Source organism: Sphaeramia orbicularis, chromosome 16, assembly GCF_902148855.1.
Source record: "Sphaeramia orbicularis chromosome 16, fSphaOr1.1, whole genome shotgun sequence".
In the NCBI taxonomy this organism is placed as follows: domain Eukaryota; kingdom Metazoa; phylum Chordata; class Actinopteri; order Kurtiformes; family Apogonidae; genus Sphaeramia; species Sphaeramia orbicularis.
This window is the reverse complement of record NC_043972.1, coordinates 60208863-60232118: the sequence shown is the minus strand read 5'-3', so window position 1 is coordinate 60232118 and position 23256 is coordinate 60208863. Positions and strand designations below refer to the sequence as shown.

Genomic DNA, 23256 nt, shown 5'->3' with positions numbered 1-23256 from the left:
CCCTTCTACAGTCTGTGACCCTGCAGTCTGTGACCCTTCAGTCTGTGAACCTTCTACAGTCTGTGACCCTGCAGTCTGTGACCCTTCTACAGTCTGTGACCCTTCTACTGTCTGTGACCCTGCAGTCTGTGACCATTCTACAGTCTGTGACCCTGCAGTCTGTGACCCTTCAGTCTGTGACTCTTCAGTCTGTGAACCTTCTACAGTCTGTGACCCTGCAGTCTGTGACTCTTCAGTCTGTGAACCTTCTACAGTCTGTGACCCTGCAGTCTGTGACTCTTCAGTCTGTGAACCTTCTACACTCTGTGACCCTGCAGTCTGTGACCCTTCTACAGTCTGTGACCCTGCAGTCTGTGACCCTTCTACAGTCTGTGACCCTGCAGTCTGTGACCCTTCAGTCTGTGAACCTTCTACAGTCTGTGACCCTGCAGTCTGTGACCCTTCTACAGTCTGTGACCCTTCTACAGTCTGTGACCCTGCAGTCTGTGACCCTTCTACAGTCTGTGACCCTGCAGTCTGTGACCCTTCAGTCTGTGACTCTTCAGTCTGTGACTCTTCAGTCTGTGAACCTTCTACAGTCTGTGACCCTGCAGTCTGTGATTCTTCAGTCTGTGACCCTGCAGTCTGTGACCCTTCTACAGTCTGTGACCCTGCAGTCTGTGACTCTTCAGTCTGTGACCCTGCAGTCTGTGACCCTTCAGTCTGTGACTCTTCGGTCTGTGAACCTTCTACAGTCTGTGACCCTGCAGTCTGTGACTCTTCAGTCTGTGACCCTGCAGTCTGTGACCCTTCTACAGTCTGTGACCCTGCAGTCTGTGACCCTTCTACAGTCTGTGAACCTTCTACAGTCTGTGACCCTGCAGTCTGTGACCCTTCAGTCTGTGACTCTTCAGTCTGTGAACCTTCTACAGTCTGTGACCCTGCAGTCTGTGACCCTGCAGTCTGTGACCCTGCAGTCTTTGAACCTTCTACAGTCTGTGACCCTGCAGTCTGTGACTCTTCTGTCTGTGACCCTGCAGTCTGTGACCCTTCAGTCTGTGACTCTTCAGTCTGTGAACCTTCTACAGTCTGTGACCCTGCAGTCTGTGACCCTTCTACAGTCTGTGACTCTTCAGTCTGTGAACCTTCTGCAGTCTGTGACCCTACAGTCTGTGACTCTTCAGTCTGTGACCCTGCAGTCTGTGACCCTTCAGTCTGTGACTCTTCAGTCTGTGAACCTTCTACAGTCTGTGACCCTGCAGTCTGTGACCCTTCTACAGTCTGTGACTCTTCAGTCTGTGAACCTTCTGCAGTCTGTGACCCTGCAGTCTGTGACCCTGCAGTCTGTGAACCTTCTACAGTCTGTGACCCTGCAGTCTGTGAACCTTCTACAGTCTGTGACCCTGCAGTCTGTGACCCTTCTACAGTCTGTGACCCTGCAGTCTTTAACTCTTCAGTCTGTGAAACTTCTACAGTCTGTGACCCTGCAGTCTGTGACCCTTCAGTCTGTGACTCTTCAGTCTGTGACCCTTCTACAGTCTGTGACCCTGCAGTCTGTGACCCTTCAGTCTGTGAACTTTCTACAGTCTGTGACCCTGCAGTCTGTGACCCTTCTACAGTCTGTGACCCTGCAGTCTGTGACCCTTCTACAGTCTGTGACCCTGCAGTCTATGACCCTGCAGTCTGTGACCCTTCTGCAGTCTGTGACCCTTCTACAGTCTGTGACCCTGCAGCCTGTGACCCTTCTACAGTCTGTGACCCTTCTACAGTCTGTGACCCTTCTGCAGTCTGTGACCCTGCAGTCTGTGACCCTTCTACAGTCTGTGACCCTTCTACAGTCTGTGACCCTTCAGTCTATGACCCTTCTACAGTCTGTGACCCTGCAGTCTGTGACCCTTCAGTCTGTGAACCTTCTACAGTCTGTGACCCTGCAGTCTGTGACCCTTCAGTCTGTGACTCTTCAGTCTGTGACCCTGCAGTCTGTGACTCTTCAGTCTGTGAACCTTCTACACTCTGTGACCCTGCAGTCTGTGACCCTTCTACAGTCTGTGACCCTTCTACAGTCTGTGACCCTGCAGTCTGTGAACCTTCTACAGTCTGTGACCCTGCAGTCTATGACCCTTCTACAGTCTGTGACCCTTCTACAGTCTGTGACCCTGCAGTCTGTGACCCTTCAGTCTGTGACTCTTCAGTCTGTGACCCTTCTACAGTCTGTGACCCTGCAGTCTGTGACCCTTTTGCAGTCTGTGACCCTGCAGTCTGTGACCCTTCTACAGTCTGTGACCCTGCAGTCTGTGACCCTTCTACAGTCTGTGAACCTTCTACAGTCTGTGACCCTTCTACAGTCTGTGACCCTGCAGTCTGTGACCCTGCAGTCTGTTACCCTTCTACAGTCTGTGACCCTTCTACAGTCTGTGACCCTGCAGTCTGTGACCCTTCTACAGTCTGTGACCCTGCAGTCTGTGACCCTTCAGTCTGTGACTCTTCAGTCTGAGAACCTTCTACAGTCTGTGACCCTGCAGTCTGTGACTCTTCAGTCTGTGAACCCTCTACACTCTGTGACCCTGCAGTCTGTGACCCTTCTACAGTCTGTGACCCTGCAGTCTGTGACCCTTCTACAGTCTGTGACCCTGCAGTCTGTGACCCTTCTACAGTCTGTGACCCTGCAGTCTGTGACCCTTCAGTCTGTGACTCTTCAGTCTGTGACCCTTCCACAGTCTGTGACCCTACAGTCTGTGACCCTTCTACAGTCTGTGACCCTACAGTCTGTGACCCTTCTACAGTCTGTGACCCTTCAGTCTGTGACCCTGCAGTCTGTGACCCTGCAGTCTGTGACCCTTCTGCAGTCTGTGACCCTGCAGTCTGTGACCCTGCAGTCTGTGACCCTTCAGTCTGTGACCCTGCAGTCTGTGACTCTTCAGTCTGTGACCCTTCAGTCTGTGACCCTTCTACAGTCTGTGACCCTTCAGTCTGTGACCCTGCAGTCTGTGACCCTGCAGTCTGTGACCCTTCTGCAGTCTGTGACCCTGCAGTCTGTGACCCTGCAGTCTGTGACCCTTCAGTCTGTGACCCTGCAGTCTGTGACCCTTCAGTCTGTGACCCTTCTACAGTCTGTGACCCTGCAGTCTGTGACCCTGCAGTCTGTGACCCTTCTGCAGTCTGTGACCCTGCAGTCTGTGACCCTTCTACAGTCTGTGACCCTGCAGTCTGTGACCCTTCAGTCTGTGACCCTTCTACAGTCTCATCGTTTCCTTGTTTCTTCCTGAAAAAGTTCTGCAGTGAATTTTGTTTTTGGTTCATTTCTTTAGCTTGTGTTTCTGCTGATTAATGAAATGACACCAGAGTCTGGTGGTTGTGAGGCGAGGGCCGAAACGGTCGCTTTTCAAAATAAAATCTCCGCAAGACTAATGGAAAAAATTGCTTTAATATTAACCACAATTTTTTTTCCTTTGCAGCCCAGTACCAAATGATCCATGGACCGGTAACGGTCCGGGGACCGGGGGTTGGGGACCACTGGTCTGGAGTAAAAAGAGGCGTCAGTCAGTAACAACAAACAGATACATAACAGCAAATATGGAAATGTAACGTATAAATAAAAAAAAAACTTTAAATACTCTTTACAGCTGTTGTGTACATGTTGAATATGTTACAAGTTGGATGAACACCTAGATATCTACACTTTTATACACATATATAAATATATGTGTGTGTGTGTGTGTGTGTGTGTGTGTGTGTGTGTGTGTGTGTGTGTGTAAAATTATCTATTGCTGTGTTTCCAAACCTTTTTGAGCCACGGCACACATTTTACATCTGAAAAATCCCAGGGCACACCACCTGACAAAATGTCACAAAAAGTATATTTATTGAAATATAATACAAATCTAGTCTCAGTTTACTTCCTCAGTGGGAGAACTGGACCTGTTTAGTTGAACACAAAGATGATAATCCTACAGGAATTGAAGAAAGACACACATGAATCTCCCTCAACAGCTCTGAGTCTCTCTTTTTTTTCGAGGGGGGCACACATTGGGGGTGCACGGGCGAGTCTTTTGGAACAAGAAAGCTGAGAGGAGTGCATCAGTTACCCTTCAGATGGATGGAGGTCCGTTGTATAATAGTATTGGATGGCGCACTGGTTGGGAAACACTGATCTATTGTATGACTGTAACATAATGAACTATAATGTCAAACGGGGTTGTGTAGTTGCAGACGTGGTGGTCACATGATGCCTGTCCTTGGTCTGATCCCTGTCGGACGCAGGTCCACATTCAGATCAGACTGTCACTGTGGAGCAGACCCCACCCACTGCTCTGGTATCAGTGTCTGTTCTGTGTCAGCTGGAGCTGTTTTCTGTCAGAAGCCCTCCCTCTGCTTTATCTCCCTCCTTCTGTGTTTCCGACCTGTCTTCGGTCTTTTCTTTGTCACTGCATTTGTTTGATTTCCTTTAAAAATGGTCTTGGTTTCTTCTCTTCTGTTTTCTCTTCTGCTTCTCCTGTTGATCGTCCTTCTCCTTTTCTTCTCTCTGCAGCATCGGCGGCTCCATCCCCATCGTCTTCTCTTATTATTCGGAGTTTCTGGCCCAGGAGAAGCGAGGAGAGCATCTGAGTTGGCTCTGCATGTTCTGGATGATCGGTGGGATCTACGCCTCGGCCATGGCCTGGGCCATCATCCCACACTACGGTGAGAACCAACAAATACACACACAGCATCAGCATCATGTGACCCAGCGGCCGTTGGTGTGTTCCTGACCAGCCCATGGGGTCAGTGAGGACGCAAAGACAAGTGTGAGGCCAGGCTGTGGAGGGGGTTTAAGGGGCTCCACAGCCACAGTCAGTGGACATGCACGTGTTTACTCTGTGTCCAAACACCTTTAACCCAGTTCCAGGAACTAATGGGTGGAGTGGGACTGAGTGGATGAGTGGTGTGTGTTCGTCCACAGATCCACCTGCCCACAGAGTGTACACTGTGGGGATTCACAGACTGAACACCAACAAAGGATCAAACAGACAAATGTTGAGTCAGCACTTTTATCAGCATCTCTTTTATTTTTGTGATGAATGACATGGGTTAATAAATGGGTTTGCTTTGTATCTTAAGTTACATTTTTGGCTCCACCTGATGATTATGTGATGAAATGAAATGATTATGAATCAGTCAGTGTGGAGAAGCAGTAGAACTAAGTCAGTGATTTTTCTCAGATCTAATCATTGCTCCCAGTGAAATGCTTCCACTAACAAGTGGGAAAAAAATCAAACTCAGTGTGAAAATGAAGGCATGCAGAGCTGTCAGTCAAACAACATATTGTCTGTTTTTGGAGAGGAGCTCCAAAACCCATGACTACACACCCACCTAAGCCCCCCAGGAACCAGAGGGAACCATAGAAAGGTTTTCTGGACCACAGAATATATGTACATAGGGTATGTATATATGTATAGGACATATTTACATAGAGTGTGTATATGTATAGGACATATGTACATAGTGTGTATATATGTATAGGACATATGTGCATAGAGTGTGTATATATGTATAGGACATATGTGCGTAGAGTGTGTATATATGTATAGGACATATGTGCATAAAGTATGTATATATATATGTATAGGATATATTTACATAGAGTGTGTATATATGTATGGGACATATTTACATAGAGTGTGTATATATGTATAGGACATATGCGCATAGAGTGTGTATATATGTATAGGACATATGTACATAGAGTGTGTATATATGTATAGGACATATGTGCATAGAGTGTGTATATGTATAGGACATATGTGCATAGAGTGTGTATATATGTATAGGACATATGTGCATAGAGTGTGTATATATGTATAGGACATATGTGCATAGAGTGTGTATATATGTATAGGACATATGTGCATAAGGTATGTATATATGTATAGGACATATGTACATAGAGTGTGTATATATGTATAGGACATATGTACATAGAGTGTGTATATATGTATAGGACATATGTACATAGAGTGTGTATATATGTATAGGACATATGTACATAGAGTGTGTATATATGTATAGGACATATGTGCATAGGGTGTGTATATATGTATAGGACATATGTGCATAGAGTGTGTATATATGTATAGGACATATGTGCATAAGGTATGTATATATGTATAGGACATATGTACATAGAGTGTGTATATATGTATAGAACATATGTGCATAGAGTGTGTATATATGTATAGGACATATGTGCATAGAGTGTGTATATATGTATAGGACATATGTACATAGAGTGTGTATATATGTATAGGACATATGTACATAGAGTGTGTATATATGTATAGGACATATGTACATAGGGCATGTATATATGTATAGGACATATGTGCATAGAGTGTGTATATATGTATAGGACATATGTGCATAGAGTGTGTATATATGTATAGGACATATGTACATAGAGTGTGTATATATGTATAGGACATATGTACATAGAGTGTGTATATATGTATAGGACATATGTACATAGAGTGTGTATATATGTATAGGACATATGTGCATAGAGTGTGTATATATGTAGAGGACATATGTGCATAGGGTGTGTATATATGTATAGAACATATGTACATAGGGCATGTATATATGTATAGGACATATGTGCATAGAGTGTGTATATATGTATAGGACATATGTGCATAGAGTGTGTATATATGTATAGGACATATGTGCATAGGGTGTGTATATATGTATAGAACATATGTACATAGGGCATGTATATATGTATAGGACATATGTGCATAGAGTGTGTATATATGTATAGGACATATGTGCATAGAGTGTGTATATATGTATAGGACATATGTGCATAGAGTGTGTATATATGCATAGGACATATGTACATAGAGTGTGTATATATGTATAGGACATATGTACATAGGGTGTGTATATATGTATAGAACATATGTACATAGGGCATGTATATATGTATAGGACATATGTGCATAGAGTGTGTATATATGTATAGGACATATGTGCATAGAGTGTGTATATATGTATAGGACATATGTGCATAGAGTGTGTATATATGCATAGGACATATGTACATAGAGTGTGTATATATGTATAGGACATATGTGCATAGAGTGTGTATATATGTATAGGACATATGTGCATAGAGTGTGTATATATGCATAGGACATATGTACATAGAGTGTGTATATATGTATAGGACATATGTACATAGGGCATGTATATATGTATAGGGGGTGTTTTGGTTGTGGTTTTGTGAATAACCACTTGGGGAAATGGCGTCAGGACTGAGGGGCTCAGTTATATCCTGTTCTGTTGAAAACGTCTGAAGTCCTCATCAGGTTAAAACCACACACACACGTCTTCCCTTTGTATCTGTCTCATGTTCGTCCAAGTCAAAGGACTGAATCCCAGTAACATGACCCTGGTGTGTGTGTGTGTGTGTGTGCAGGCTGGAGTTTCCAGATGGGTTCGGCCTACCAGTTCCACAGCTGGAGAGTCTTCGTGCTGGTGTGCGCCTTCCCCTCGGTGGCCGCCATCTCCGCCCTCACCACCATGCCTGAGAGCCCACGCTTCTTCCTGGAGGTCAGCTCATCACGTCCCACTCCCTCTGTTTGACTCCTGCTGCGGTGCATGGGCAGCACAACACAAACTGCTGCTTGGACATTTTTACAGAATATATGAATAAATCTGTTCACACATCGCCACAGTCGGCGTTTTTTGAAAGATTCCAGACATCTGGTACTTCAACACTTCAACACTTGTTTTCTCCACATTTTTATTCTGAATTGAATGAAAAGTAAAGCTATAAAACAGAACTGAAAACTCCAAACAGTAGCTGAAGATGTTTCCTACCCTGTCAGTGTCCACCCCTGACCCCAGTGTGGAGTTACCACAGTAGAGTCCATCAAATAATGCAAGAATAGAATAGAATAGAATAGAATAGAACAGAACAGACTTTATTTGCCATTTGCACAGATACATAGCAGTATACAGTAGGTACATTGGAATTCTTGTGCATTTCCCTGAGTCACAGAGTTAGAAAAAGATTTGAATAAAAAAAAAGAAACAAAACATAAACACAGCTAAAACATCCATCCATCCATCCATCCATCCATCCATCCATCCATCCATCCATCCATCCATTATCTTCCGCTTTATCCGGGGCCAGGTCGCGGGGGTAACAGTCTAAGCAGGGACGCCCAGACTTCCCTCTCTCCAGGCACCTCCTCCAGCTCCAGCTCATCCAGCTAAAACATATAAAAAGAGTTACTGCACAGACAAACATGCACATTTGTAAAATAGAATACTGATCAGAAAAAAAGTACTACTACTACTACTAATAATAATAAGAGTACTGAGAGGTGAAAAACAAGTTATTGCACATTTGAATTCAAAGTAGTGGGGGGTGGAGCAGGTTAGTGCACATTCAGGTAACAGTGCAGTACTGGTTCAGTGTCTGGGACAGTGTCAGGTACTGGGGTCCTGGGGTCCTGGGGTCCTGGGGTCCTGGGGTCCTGGGGTCCTGGGGTCCTGGGGTCCTGGGGTTCTGGGGTACTTCCTAAGGGAACTGGTGTTGGTCCAGATGCCTCAGACTGTTTCCACTATAAATACTAGGATTTAGTTTGTTCAAGTTCATCATCAGTGTTGAAAGTGAAGCCTCATTCACTGTTTCAGTGCAGCTACACTCTGACCTTTGACCTTTGACCTTTGACTGCCATCTGTCTGACATATCTGAATATTACCTGTTTTTCTTCAGAACGGGAAACATGACGAAGCCTGGATGATCCTGAAGCAGGTCCACGACACCAACATGAGGGCCAAGGGATACCCAGAGAGGGTCTTCTCTGTAAGTCCCCCCAACCCTAACCCCCTTAACACCTTAACCCCCTTAAGCCCCTTAACCCCTTAACCCCAACCCTGTGTGTATGTGCAGCAGTTTGCCCCCCCCGGCTCTCCCTCTCTCTCTCTCCCCCTCTCTCTCTCTCCCTCTCCCTCTGCTCTGCCTCTCCCTCTCTCCCTCCCCCTCTCTCTCTCTTTCCCTCTCTCCCCCCCCCCCTCTCTCTCCCTCTGCCTCTCTCCCTGTCCCTCTCTCTCCCTCTCCTCTCTCTCCCTGTCTCCCTCTCTCTCTCTCCCTCTCCCTCTGCTCTGCCTCTCCCTCTCTCCCTCCCCCTCTCTCTCTCTTTCCCTCTCTCCCCCCCCCCTCTCCCTCTGCCTCTCCCTCTCTCCCTGTCCCTCTCTCTCCCCCCCCCCCCCCCCCCCCACCCCCCCCTCTTAATATCATTTGCATATTAATAAGTACACATCAGCTCTTCTTTGCTGTTCAGTTTTATAACAGACACATGGTTCATATTCCTAGTTACTGTATAAATATTCCATATATGTGTACACATGTAGGTGTACAAACACTTCTGACTCTAAATGCAGTGACTGAGCTCATGAATCTTATTCATAGTGTCCTCAGTCTGATCGGTACTGGTCAGACTGTACTGGTCAGACTGTACTGGTCAGACTGTACTGGTCAGACTCTGGGGGGGTCAGGTGACTCTGTCATCGTCCATGGGGTTCCTTCCTTTTCGTCTCAGTGAACTGGACCATTTCCTCAAAGCTCAGTCCACTTCCTGGACCTCCTGAGCTGAGCCCCTGGTTCTGAGTCCCTGACCCGGTCAATAACCCAGTGAACGGTCAATGTCAGCTGACTGTCCCTCCCCAGGTGACCACCATCAAAACGGTCAAGCAGATGGACGAACTGGTGGACATGGGGGACAGCATGGCCTGGCACGAGAAGTGGAGGATCAAGCTGACCACGCTTTTCCATCAGGTAACAAATACTGCCGCTGTGTTCAACATCCCATAATGATCACACTTCAAACAGTAGCCCATTCCAGACTGACCGGGTCACAGTGCCGATCATTGGTCCACCACCTGTTTGGAAGTGTGTTTTTAATCAGGTGACATCACTCTGTCTGTTTGACCTCTGACCTCTGGCTTTTTTCCTTTGATAATGGTGTTTTAATTTAAAACCATCTCTGTCCTCATCAAACAGTTTGGAAAAGTTTGAGAAATATCTGAATATGGTAAAACCCCTCACATCCATGTCCCATCAGAACAGAGGCGATGTCATGGCAACTCATCCACAGTAAACATAGGCCCTAACCCTAACCCTGACCCCAACCCTGACCCTAACCCTGACCCTAACCCTTACCCTAACATCAACCCCAACCCTAACTCCAACCCTAACTCCAACCCTAACCCTAACCCTGACCCCAACCCTGACCCTAACCCTAACCCTGACCCCAACCCTAACCCTAACCCTGACCCCAACCCTTACCCTAACCCTGACCCCAACCCTAACCCTGACCCCAACCCTGACCCTAACCCTGACCCCGACCCTGACCCTGACCCCAACCCTAACCCTAACCCTGACCCCAACCCTGACCCTGACCCCAACCCTGACCCTGACCCCAACCCTGACCCCAACCCTTACCCTAACATCAACCCCAACCCTAACCCCAACCCTGACCCTGACCCTGACCCCAACCCTTACCCTAACATCAACCCCAACCCTAACCCTAACCCCGACCCTAACCCCAACCCTGACCCCGACCCTGACCCCAACCCTGACCCTGACCCTGACCCCAACCCTGACCCTAACCTACCCCAGTGGTTTGTTTTATAGTGACAGTGCAGTAAATCTTCCTCAGAGGTCAGAAGGACACATTTATCTGTTCTTCACTGTCCATGATGACATCATACATTTCTGGGGGCGGTCTGGTTTTCTGAATGGGGCTGTTTTCATCACCTTCTCTAAAAGTCTCTATTTTATTGTCCACAAAACAAGACAACTTCAAGTTTTTAAAGTAAAATCTGGTCAACTGGGCCTTCAGAAGTGCAGGGTTGAACCCCCACTGGATGGATGCATTTGAAAACACCTGAGGTTTTAATGTGGAGTCGATGGCTTTGAGACACCGAGAGGGGATGACCGCCCACTCACAGTTCAAATGGACTGAACTGCACTGTGGAATTTACAGGAAAGAGACCAGTTACAGTTACATTTGGGATACTTTCTGGTATCAGTACCTACACTGTTGTCTGGTCATTGGTTAAATGCATTAACCCCTCCCACCTAAACCCCTCCCATGGACGTTCAGCACCTGTGTGTGTGGGGGGGGGTGTTTAGTGTGTGTGTTCAGTGTGTGTGTTCAGTGTGTGTCCTCTGTTTTCCTGTTGGATTGTGGGACATGGTGTTTCCATGGTCTCTGTGTAATGACTCCTGTGTGTGTGTGTATCAGTGTGTATTTCTAGCTCTGTGTGTGTGTATCAGTGTGTATTTCTAGCTGTGTGTGTGTGTGTGTGTGTGTGTGTATTTCTAGCTCTGTGTGTGTGTATCAGTGTGTATTTCTAGCTGTGTGTGTGTGTGTGTGTATCAGTGTGTATTTCTAGCTGTGTGTGTGTGTGTGTATTTCTAGCTCTGTGTGTGTGTATCAGTGTGTATTTCTAGCTGTGTGTGTGTGTGTGTATCAGTGTGTATTTCTACCTGTGTGTGCGTATGTATCAGTGTGTATTTCTAGGTCTGTCTGTGTGTATCAGTGTGTATTTCTAGCTGTGTGTGTACATATCAGTGTGTATTTCTAGCTGTGTGTGTGTATGTATCAGTGTGTGTTTCTAGCTCTGTGTGTGTGTGTGTATCAGTGTGTATTTCTAGCGCTGTGTGTATCAGTGTGTATTTCTAGCTGTGTGTGTATGTATCAGTGTGTATTTCTAGCTCTGTGTTTGTGTGTGTATCAGTGTGTATTTCTGGCGCTGTGTGTGTGTATCAGTGTGTATTTCTAGCTGTGTTTGTGTGTGTATTAGTGTGTATTTCTAACTCTGTGTATGTGTGTGTGCGTGTGTGTGTGTGTGTGTGTGTGTGTGTGTGCAGGTGTGGAGTAACTTCCAGACGGTCTTCTCTCCTGAGTACCGCCGCACCACCTACATGATGATGGCTGTGTGGTTCTCCATGTCGTTCAGGTGAAGGCAGTGCTGTTCTTCTCTACTGACCCTTTGTACCGACGTCACAGTTATCACATGACTAGGGCTGCAGTTCCATGGTGGACGGCAAAAGCGACACGACAAACAAACGAATGAGCGACAGATTCTGTCTACCAGAACTGAAAATAAAGTTTTGGAGTTGTCCTGTGAAGTGACTCACCATACTGGACGGCACAAAGAACGCTATTTGGAGAAGCTAGCGATAGCAGGGCTAGCTACGACCCATACCTTCTGCCTCCTGATGTATTCACAGATTTACCAAAGTCCTCCAGTCTACTGGAGTTTAAAGCACACGATCTGTTCCATTCTGTTCTAAATGCAGTGTCCCCATACACAGGTGTGATCTAAAGCAGACTACAGTCTGGATGATCCCAGTTCTTAGTCTCAGGTTCGATTCCCCAGTCTCTGTACTGCGCTCACAGCAGAGGAATGGATCTCATAATGGTAAAGGTCAGATACAGCTAACGTTAGCTAGCTAGCTGTGTATGTTTTGAACATGTTTCCTCATCATGCCATCCAAACTCCAACAGACTGGAACCAACAGCAGCTGTAATGAACCAACACTGTAATAATGTGAGTGTGTGTCCTCAGTATCCTACAGTATGAGCTCTGCTGTTGAAGTGTCTGCCTTTCTACTGTCTACACACAGTCATATGTACAGTTCCACCTCTAGAACATGTGGAACAGCATCAGGACAAGAACAGTATTTATAGAACAGAGTGGAGCTGGTCCAAAGGCAGACACTCCAACAGCAGAGCTGATACTGAAGGACTGATGACACACACTGGAACACAGTGGATCATAGGAGTTAACCCAGTCTACCACCTAGCTAGCATTAGGTGGAGCTAATGCTAATGCTGTGGACACAAACAGAGGCTGTTCTATCTGTGATATCAGGTCCATCAGATCCAGGCTCTGTCTGGAACCAGCTGAAACCATGGATGGAACTGTTGTGTGCAAACACTGAACGTGGAAAGCAGGGTTAAAAAACCAACAAAAACCAGAACGTTCTGATCAAATTCAATATTAGCCGGTTTGCTGTCCAGTGTGCAGTCCGGCACTTCCACCGTCCATCATGGCGCTTGTTTGCGGCGCAAACAGAGTGTGACGTAACGTGCAAAGGGTCAATAATCCTCACTCGTAGACACAACCTTAGGTGGACGTGGACGGAGGCTCAGCAGTGACAACAGTGTGTGTTGTGTTGTGTTTTTGTGTGTTGTGTTGTGCGTCCTCAGCTACTACGGGCTGACGGTGTGGTTCCCCGACATGATCAAGTACCTGCAGAAACAGGAGTACGCCTCACGCACCAAGGTCTTCGTGAAGGAGAAAGTCGAACATGTGACCTTTAACTTCACTCTGGAGAACCAGATCCACCGCCAGGGAGAGTACTTCAACGACAAGTAATCCAAATGCACCCCCGCTTATGTTTCAGACGGACACCACACTCATGTTGCATTTCCTTTAGCCTTTTACACCATGTGACCTAACGGAAAAGTGTCTGACACTCACACACTCAAACCCAACATGTCCTATTTTATCAATAATATGAAAACAGATTCTGTTCGATGTGACACAGGCCTGTTTGTAGTTCTGCGTCTTCATCCCTGTCCCTGTTCTGTCCAGGTTCATGAACCTGAAGATGAGGTCCATGGTGTTTGAGGACTCCCTGTTTGAGGAGTGTTACTTTGAGGACATCACCTCCAGCAACACCTTCTTCAAGAACTGCACTTTCATCGCCACCCTGTTCTACAACACAGGTGAGCCACCCAGGGGACAGGAGGAACACACTGCACCTTTAAGATGGGATGTCAGAAAAGAAGAAACTAGAACACAGGTGTCAAACATGTGGTCCGCGGGCTAAAACCAGCCCGCCAAAGGGTCCAGTCCAGCCCGTGGGATGAATTTAGGAAAAACAAAAATTACACAGTAGATATTGAAAGTCACTGGAGTCAACATCCTACTATATAACACATGTTCTGTGTCCCATCGATGTTCCATCACAGGAGGGCGTTTGTACGGCGTTTCCTCAGCCTTCACAGGCCCGATCGCTGCCAAATTCGCCAAATGAATAGAAACATTCCCTGACTATCTACTTGGCACAATTTTATGTTTGTATTCAAATGTTGTGAGGTATGCTGGGAGATTTTAGCCTCTCTCTACTTTGAATTCTTCATCCTTGCCGCCATACTCCATTTTCAGAAGTGGTTCTGCTGCCGTTCATGACATTTCTACTGCTAACAGACAATGCTACAGTGTGAAGGCTGGAGTTCACTACCGCTGGATGAATGGAATCATGTTTGACAGACCAAACACATACATGCTCTTCCCTTCATGCCTCACATGTTGGCTCAAATTATTACCTGCACAATGCAGGATTAAATGGTAGTTTACAAATGGACAGTGGCGGCACACAAGTTCTACTTATCATGCGATTGTACAATGGCACCACGGGTACAATGCTGCTAGTAGTTTTAATTCAGGTTCCACATACAGGCCAATTCAATCTAAAGTGGGTCAGACCAGTAAAATAGTCTCATAATAACCTATAAATAATGAAAATGTCAAATCTTCTCTAAAAAAAGTAAAATTACATGAAAATGTTCACATTTACAAACCATCCTTCTACAAAAGATGGGAAAAACCCAAACAAATATGAACAACCTGAAACGTCTTTAAAGAAGCAAATGTCATTTTAACAACATTCTGCTCGTTACTTCCGTCAGGAGGTATTGTGATCGCTTTGCTTTGTGTGTTTGCATGTTTGTTTGTTTGCGTGTTTATTTGTTAGCAAGATAACTCAAAAAGTTATGGACGGATTTTCATGAAATTTTCAGGAAATGTTGATACTGGCACAAGGAAGAAATGATTACATTTTGGTGGTGAGGGGGGCATCTGTCTTGGTGGAGTTCTGTGCTCTCTGAGTGCTGTTCTTGTTACTAAATGTTTTGTGTATTTGTAATTGTAATGTAAATTGCAGTGTGCATGTGTAAATAATAAACTGAGGCAGAATGTTGTTAAAGTTGCACTTATTTTTCATAAGACATTTCAGATTGTTCATGTTATTCAGATTTGTAAGGAAACTTTGTTGATGGAAATATTTTCATAATGTAATTAGACTTTTTTCATTGTTATTACTTTACTGGTCCAGACCACTGGAGATCATATTGGGCTGAATGTGGAACTGAACTAAAGTGAGTTTGACACCCCTGAACTAGACCATATGTTCTGAACTGTGACATCATTTGGTCATGGTTTCAGTAGTGAGGCAGACCCCTCCCCCCGAAAGCTCTGAAAGCCCTGACTCAAAGGTGGAGTTGAAGACGTTCACTTAATTCCATGTGTTCAACAGTTTTAGTTGCATCTATACTGTCATTCCTCTTAGTTTCCTGTAAGGTTGTGTGTGTATTTGAGCAGACAGGAGCTTCTCCTGGTTTGAAAACAGCTGAAGCTGCAGCCGGGTTCACACTGGTGGTGGAAATGACTCAATTACTGTGTTTGTGCCTCCACTTACCGACCGCTCTGGACCAAATGCAGCAGCACGCAGATGCTACGTCTCCTAGCAACCCTGTCTCCGTCCACTGCTGTTCCGGCCTCAAACTGCAGAGCCATCCTTCATCTCAAACTGTACTATTGATTTTCTGTGCAGAAATGGCACAAAATATAGAAGAAGCCCAAGACAACTTCATCTTCTTAAGAAAAAGGGCCTGTGTTCAGCCCCTGTGTCCACACACCATTACCGGTATAAGGATAAACTGTGGTAAAACGGCAGACGGTTAGTATTACCGTTTAAATTCTAATTATCATGATAACTGTGTTTGATTACCGCACTTTTAGGGAAAAAAAAAAACAATGTAAAGCTATGATTTTATGTCAGATATTTGAGTATAGTTTAATCTGTTACAATTTTGATTTTATATACCTAATATTTGGAACCAATATTCACTTTTAAAGTCTTTGAAAAGGTTTGTTTAGCACCTTTGTGTTATTTATGCAATAAATTATATACATTTTTCAAATCGGATTTTATATATTTTTTTTGTGTTTTTTGTCCTTTTATGTTTTTATAGTAGGTTAAAGTGAAAAATAATAGACAGATGATATAGATGAAGTTGTGCTGAAAAAACAGATCCCAAACATGGGTATAGTAAACATTTGTTTATATAGTATATAAAGGCCAAATCAGAAGCACTGAAAAACGGACAAAATAGGCTCAGACCACTAAGGGTTAATATTTGAATGTTTCTGCAACAGAAGGGACATTGTGCCAATTATTTTATTTGTTTGTTTGTTTTTTAAATACAACTTGGTTAAATTATTTCAGTGTGTGTATTAGTACTTTTTGAACATTTTGAGCACAATTTCAACAATACCACGATAATAATGATAACCATGATAATTTTGGTCACAATAACTGAGATATGACATTTTCATATGGTTCCATCCCTAATGTAATCACATCTGTAGTTTCTGGAAAGCAGAAAAAAACTCAAAGGAATATGTGACAAAACTCAATAAGTGACCGTGACTGGAACACAGAGTAAATGGATCTGTAGTTCATACTAACAGGACACAGACAAAGGAATCAAAACAAACCCTTAAACCAGGGGTCTCAAACATGCGTCCTGGGGGTGGGGGGGCAAATGCGTCCCTCCAAAGGTTCCAGTCTGACCCCTGGGATGAATTTACAAAGTGCAAAAATTCCACAGTCCAGGCTGTGGAACTCATTTTCGTTCAGGTTCCACATACAGACCAATGTGATCTACAGTCAAATATTTGACATAAAAGCAGATCTTTACATCGGCGTTTTCTCTGGAAAAGTGCAGTAATCAAACACAGTTAGGATAATTAGAATTTTAACGGTAATACTACCCATCTGTGATTTTACCGCGGTTTATCTTTATACCTGTAATCGTTACATCCCTAGATTACATCTGAGTGGGGTTTGTACGTTTGGAACAACAGTTGGCAAAAAGCCTGAACTGAGCATTGAACTGACCCCCTCTGGAACTGGAACCCAGTCAACTCTCATCTGTTCAACTTCACTAATAAATCCTTGTCCCCCCCCCTTCCTCTTCCTCCCCACCCTCCCCTTCCTCCAGATCTGTTTAAGTACAGGTTGATCAACAGTAAACTCATCAACAGCACCTTCCTGCACAATAAGGAGGGCTGCCTGCTCAGTGACGTCAGCGATGAGAATAACGCCTACATGGTCTACTTCGTCAGTTTCCTGGGCACCTTGGCCGTGTTGCCCGGTAACATAGTGTCGGCGCTGCTCATGGACAAGATCGGCCGGCTGAGGATGTTAGGTAAAGGGGGTGCAGGGCCCAGACCGGGGGTCTACCACACAGTTAGTGGTGTTCTCCTCTCAGCAGCCAAAGCCAGTGGTCATGTGTGTCATGTTTTTATTTGCTGTTCTCCAGTTTGTGCAGATCTTTGTGGAACTGCCTTTAAAACGTAAATGATTTCGAACAGCTCAGATAGTATAAATCTGATGAATGATTCAGGTGAGGTACAGTAGTCCAGTAGTTTCCACTTGGACCTCAGTCTGCTTTAACCCTTTCCTGGAACTTCAACTTAGGGTTCTAACAGAGGTCGTCCAAAACTCTCATGCATTTTAAACATCAGTTGAAATCAAGGTTCTAATAGTTTTGGATTTTTCATTCTAGTTTAGTTTTATTTAGTTTTGACTTTTTTTCTCTCTAATTCATTTAGTTTTAATTCGTTTTTAGAGCAGGTTTCCTAGTTTTTATTAGTTTTCATTTTTTCCTAAATTTCCTAAATTTTCTCTTCTTCTCTGTCGTTGTATTCAAATAAATCCCAGACAGGACTCTGCTGCTTTCTCCCAACTTTAGTCTCCATGTTTCCAGGTAGAGTGGGGACCAGAAGACGACTGGAAACTGTGAACGATAATAACCTTGGTTGAAATGGAGTATTGTCTAGTTTCTGTACTCAGTTGGAAGCTAAAACTGAACCTGAACTACATCAGGCCAAAAAAGGGTTATTATCGTTAACGAAAACTAACGAAATGACGAAAACTATAATTGAAAAGACATTTTCGTTAACTGAAACAAATAAAAACTATAATTAAAAGAAAAAAACAGTAACTAACTGAAACTGTATTGTGTGTTTACAAAACTAACTAAAACATAAAAATTATGGATAAAATTCCTTTCGTTTTTGTCTTTATCAATGTTGGACTGATACGAAAGCGATTTATTTCGCTCTAACAATTTTAGCTAGCGGCACCATACGACACTTGACGTCACTTATTGTCACTTGTCGTTTAGATTCGTCTTCTGGTCCCCACTCTACCTGGAAACATGGAGACTAAAGTTGGGAGAAAGCAGCAGAGTCCTGTCTGGGATTTATTTGAATACGACGACAGAGAAGAAGAGAAAATAGACGACTAAACTACAACTAAACTAAAACTAAACTAAAACTAAGCATTTAGAAAAAAATGAAAACTAATAAAAACTAGCAAACCTGCTCTAAAAATGAATTAAAACGAACTGAATTAGAGAAAAAAAAGTCAAAACTAAATAAAACGAAACCATAATGAAAAATCCAAAACTATTAGAACCTTGGGCCAAACATGGCACACATTTAACCCCCCCCCCCATCCATATTATTCTGTTGTGTTGTACTGGAGGCTCTGCTGCACTCGTCCACTTCCTGTTGCTCATGCTCGTCCTCCTCCTTCTCTCTGTCTCCAGCCGGCTCCAGTGTCATCTCTTGCGTCAGCTGTTTCTTTCTGTCGTTCGGCAACAGCGAGTCGGCCATGATCGCTCTGCTCTGCCTGTTTGGAGGAATCAGCATCGCCTCCTGGAACGCCTTGGATGTGCTCACCGTGGAGCTCTACCCCTCTGACAAGAGGTAAGCAGGGTAGGCCATGCAGGCCTGAAGTCTGCTGGACACAGCCCACTGGACGGTCAGTGTGCAGTGATGTCATAAGGGCTGCTTCGTTATGATTGGTCAGCTTCCAGGGATGAATGACATTGTGGGCTGAATTCACTGGTGATGCGTATGTGAAGAACAGAGCACCATTACTGCCACTTCACTTATTTAATCAGGCTTTGAATCACAGATGATTGAAGTCACACCACTCAAATAAATGAGCATTATTCACCTGGAAGACCCTGAAAAGAAGAACATGAATCCTTTGTGCTGTCTAGTGTTCACACATACAGTAGGTTGGTCTCATTTTAATAGCGAGAATGTAAAATAGCTCCATCTGGTGGTTGTTTAGAGTCTCTGCCAACAAAGTGAACAAAAACAGTTCCAGTGGTGTGAAAAACTGTTTGCCTCTTCCTGTTTTCTTTTTTTTTTTTGCATGTTATGTCACTTAAATGTTTCAGATCATATTTAAATATTAGATAAAGATAACATAAGTAAACACCAAACGCAGTTTTATTTGAAGGTGTTTATTATTAAGGGCATTATATTTCAATAAATATACATTTTGTGACGTTTTTGTTTGGTGGTGTGCCTTGTGATTTTTCTAATGTAAAACATGTGCCGTGGCTCAAGAAGGTTGGGAAACACTGCTCTGGATGGCATCATGGCCTACCTGTGAACATTAGTTCTGTTAATACAGATCAGGTTTTATCTGCACCTGTAGGTTTGGAAATTTTTTTCTGCTTAATAATAAACACCTTCATTTAAAAACTGCATTTTATGTTTACTTGTGTTATCTTGGTCTAATATTTAGGTTTATTTGATCTGAAACTGAAAAAACTGAAAATTTGAGTGTGACAAACATGCAAAAAAATAAATCAGGAAGTGGGCCAACCCTTTTTCACACCACTGTCCATCAGATCGACCCCTCTGTCATTTCCTCACATTCATATTTACTGTATAAACTGTAGTCAGGTACAGCTGGTGTCCTCCCCTGACAGTATGATTGGTGAAATTTTGAGTTGTGAGGTCTGTAAAACATTAACATCTGCTGTTTCTTTACTGTTAACTCCTGTTTGTTTTATACAAGCATAGAACAAACTGGGTCACACTGAACGTATGTAGGACATTTTCATTATTCCACACAGTGTGTGTGTGTGTGTGTGTGTGTGTGGGGGGGGGGGGGGGCGTATCCAGGTTACCATCGGATGAGGCGGGGGCCCACCCTGCTGGTGTTTCCAGGTCACTGCAGGGCTGACGTAGACATACCAACAACCATTAACTCTAACATGAGCAATTTAAAGCAACTGAAGAGTTAAGACAAATTAAATAAATTATACAATGAATGCTGTCAAATGGGTACAAGTACGTTAGTAGCATTAGCATTAGTAGTAGTAGCAGTGGTAACAGTAGTAGCATTAGCAGTAGTATTAGTAGCATTAGCAGTAGTATTAGTAGCATTATCATTAGCAGTGTTAACAGTAGTAGCATTAGCAGTAGTATTAGTAGCATTAGCCTTAGTAGTAGCGTTAACCGTAGTATTAGTAGTAATAACAGTTGTAGCATTAGTAGTAGTAGTAGTAGTTGTAGTAGCATTAACAGCAGTAGTAGTAGTTTTAGCATTAGCAGCAGTAGTAGTAGTAGTAGTAGCATTAGCAGCAGTAGTAGTAGTAGTAGTAGTAGTTGTAGTAATAGCATTGGCAGTAGTAGTAGTAGAATTAGCAGTAGTAGCAGTGGTAGTAGCATTAGCAGTAGTAGCAGTAGTGGTAACAATAGTAGCATTAGCAGTAGTAGCAGTGGTAGTAGCATTAGCAGTAGTAGCAGTAGTGGTAACAATAGTAGCATTAGCAGTAGTAGCAGTGGTAGTAGTCATAGTAGTACTACTACTAGTACTAGTAGTACTTTCTAGTTGAACTCTGAACTGTGGCCTGAATCCCAGATAGTGGTCTCAGATGGTGGTCTCAGATGGTGGTCTCAGATGATGGTCTCAGATTATGGTCTCAGATGGTGCTCTCAGATGGTGGTCTCAGATGATTGTCTCAGATGGTGGTCTCAGATGATGGTCTCAGATGGTGGTCTCAGATGATTGTCTCAGATGGTGGTCTTAGATGGTGGTCTCAGATGGTGGTTTCAGATGATGGTCTCAGATGGTGGTCTCAGATGATGGTCTCAGATGGTGGTCTCAGATGGTGGTCTCAGATGATGGTCTCAGATGATGGTCTCAGACGGTGGTCTCAGATGATGGTCTCAGATGATGGTCTCAGATGATTGTCTCAGATGGTGGTCTCAGATGATGGTCTCAGATGGTGGTCTCAGATGATGGTCTCAGATGGTGGTCTCAGATGGTGGTCTCAGATGATGGTCTCAGATGGTGGTCTCAGATGATGGTCTCAGATGGTGGTCTCAGATGATGGTCTCAGATGGTGGTCTCAGATGGTGGTCTCAGATGATGGTCTCAGATGGTGGTCTCAGATGATGGTCTCAGATGGTGGTCTCAGATGGTGGTCTCAGATGATGGTCTCAGATGGTGGTCTCAGATGATGGTCTCAGATGGTGGTCTCAGACGGTGGTCTCAGATGGTCTTTCCACCTTCTCCAGTTTGGTTTGTCATTAGTTGTGTGTCTTTTTTCTTGTTGTGCTGTTTGATGTGTGTCTTGGAGTGTTTTTTTTCTGTGTCCAACCCTAACCTGAGCCTGTTTTCTCTCTTTGTTTTGTCAGAACCACAGCCTTCGGTTTCCTCAACGCTCTCTGTAAATTAGCCGCCGTGCTGGGCATCAGCATCTTCACCTCGTTCGTGGGCATCACTAAGGCGGTGCCCATCCTCTTTGCGTCGGGGGCGCTGGCGGCAGGCAGTTTCCTGGCCCTCAAACTACCGGAGACGCGGGGTCAGGTGCTGCAATAGTGTGGTGCCACCAACTTTAGGGTGGGGGGGGGCTGAAGGGTTTTCGCCACACTGTGAATGAACAGCTTAAGAGCCCCCTGAAAACCTACCCTCTAACCCCTCCCTCACCATTAAAGGCAGGTTTGCAGCTTTTAGACCGTGCAGAAAAGACCGGGGACAAATTATTAGAAAGCATCTAGGAGCTTTGATTCCAGTGGGTATTGATGTGAGAACAGGCGCAGATGTGCACGAGGGTGAATCCACAGATTTGGCTGCACTGGGGTGAGTACTCATCGGTGGGGTTGGAGGTCAGGAGGGGGGGGCTCTTGGTATCGAGCCATGCAAATAGACTCATAGAAATGACCACTAGTTCTCTGTAGTCACCTCCATCCATTTGACAAACTCCGCTCACTTTTCAACTTGTCTTCACAGTCTGTCGTAAAAATCAAAAATGCAACATCTTAGGCCTTGATTTGAAGCATTTTTGACTTTGCGGGTGTAAAACCAACACACAACTCTGGTGGCTTTCTCTGTAACAAAGACCTATCCTCATTCTGTGTCTCCTCAAGGTCTTTTTTGGGTCATTTTTGTGTACAGACTAACTGCCATTTTTATAGATTATAGAACATTCCAGGTTTGCTTTTGTCCTCGTCGTTAGAATGAGACAAGGACATTTGTTCCCTTTGTTCCCTTTAAAACATAGTTTCTGATCATCTCGAAATGAAAAACTTTTCTCCGCCATAATCCGCGTATCATTCGTTCATTTGTTTTTCAATTTAAAAACAAAAATCAAAAAACAAAAAAACGACTCGTTTTTTTGTTTTCATTTTCAAAACCAGAATGAAAAACTGTTAACGGTTTGTTTTTCCATTTCCTGATTTTGTGCTCAAAAAAAAATGGAAAAAACAGATAACGACCGATTTTGCTATTTTCAATAGTTAAGTTGTCTGACCCAGAAGTAGTCGTTACTAGGGAAAAAATAAACAAACGTAATCATGGCCGGACTGGAGGAATATTGGCTATAATTAGGCAGCTGTTTGATGAGTACAGAAGCATATTGCATTCACACAAAAAACTAACTTGGCTCTGTTTTTCTGAATTCAGAAAAACAGAGCTGAATTTAAATTTTTTCAGAAAACAGTATCTCGTTAATTCGGGAAATTCCGTTTGTTGATTTTTTTCCCTAGTAATGACTACTTCCGGGTCAGACAACTTAACTATAGTGAAAATAGCAAAATCGGATGAAACGGTTGTTATCCGTTTTTTCCATTTTCATTTGAGCCCAAAATCAGGAAATGGAAAAACAAACCGTAACCTGTTTTTCATTGTGGTTTTGAAAATGAAAAACAAAAAAACGATTGTTTTTTTGTTTTTTGATTTTTTGTTTTAAATTGAAAAACGAATGAATGAATGATACACGGATTCGCCATCTTTTCATGTAGACAAAGCTGTTTGTTTGTTGAAGTGTA

The 23256-nt window shown here is 43.9% G+C and overlaps 1 protein-coding gene across 1 annotated transcript in view; it reads left to right on the top strand.

Moving 5' to 3' along the window:
- The window catches only part of sv2a (synaptic vesicle glycoprotein 2A), a 56269-nt gene extending 33912 nt beyond the window's left edge, over positions 1 to 22357 (top strand). The window contains exons 4-13 of the mRNA XM_030158080.1: positions 4508 to 4659; positions 7433 to 7566; positions 8741 to 8830; positions 9695 to 9802; positions 11903 to 11991; positions 13248 to 13412; positions 13636 to 13769; positions 17112 to 17318; positions 18726 to 18885; positions 21625 to 22357. Coding sequence (XP_030013940.1) covers positions 4508 to 4659; positions 7433 to 7566; positions 8741 to 8830; positions 9695 to 9802; positions 11903 to 11991; positions 13248 to 13412; positions 13636 to 13769; positions 17112 to 17318; positions 18726 to 18885; positions 21625 to 21808 — 1423 coding nt within the window. The 3' untranslated portion in view covers positions 21809 to 22357. The remainder of the gene's footprint in view (positions 1 to 4507; positions 4660 to 7432; positions 7567 to 8740; positions 8831 to 9694; positions 9803 to 11902; positions 11992 to 13247; positions 13413 to 13635; positions 13770 to 17111; positions 17319 to 18725; positions 18886 to 21624) is intronic.
- The last annotated feature ends 899 nt before the right edge of the window (positions 22358 to 23256 follow it).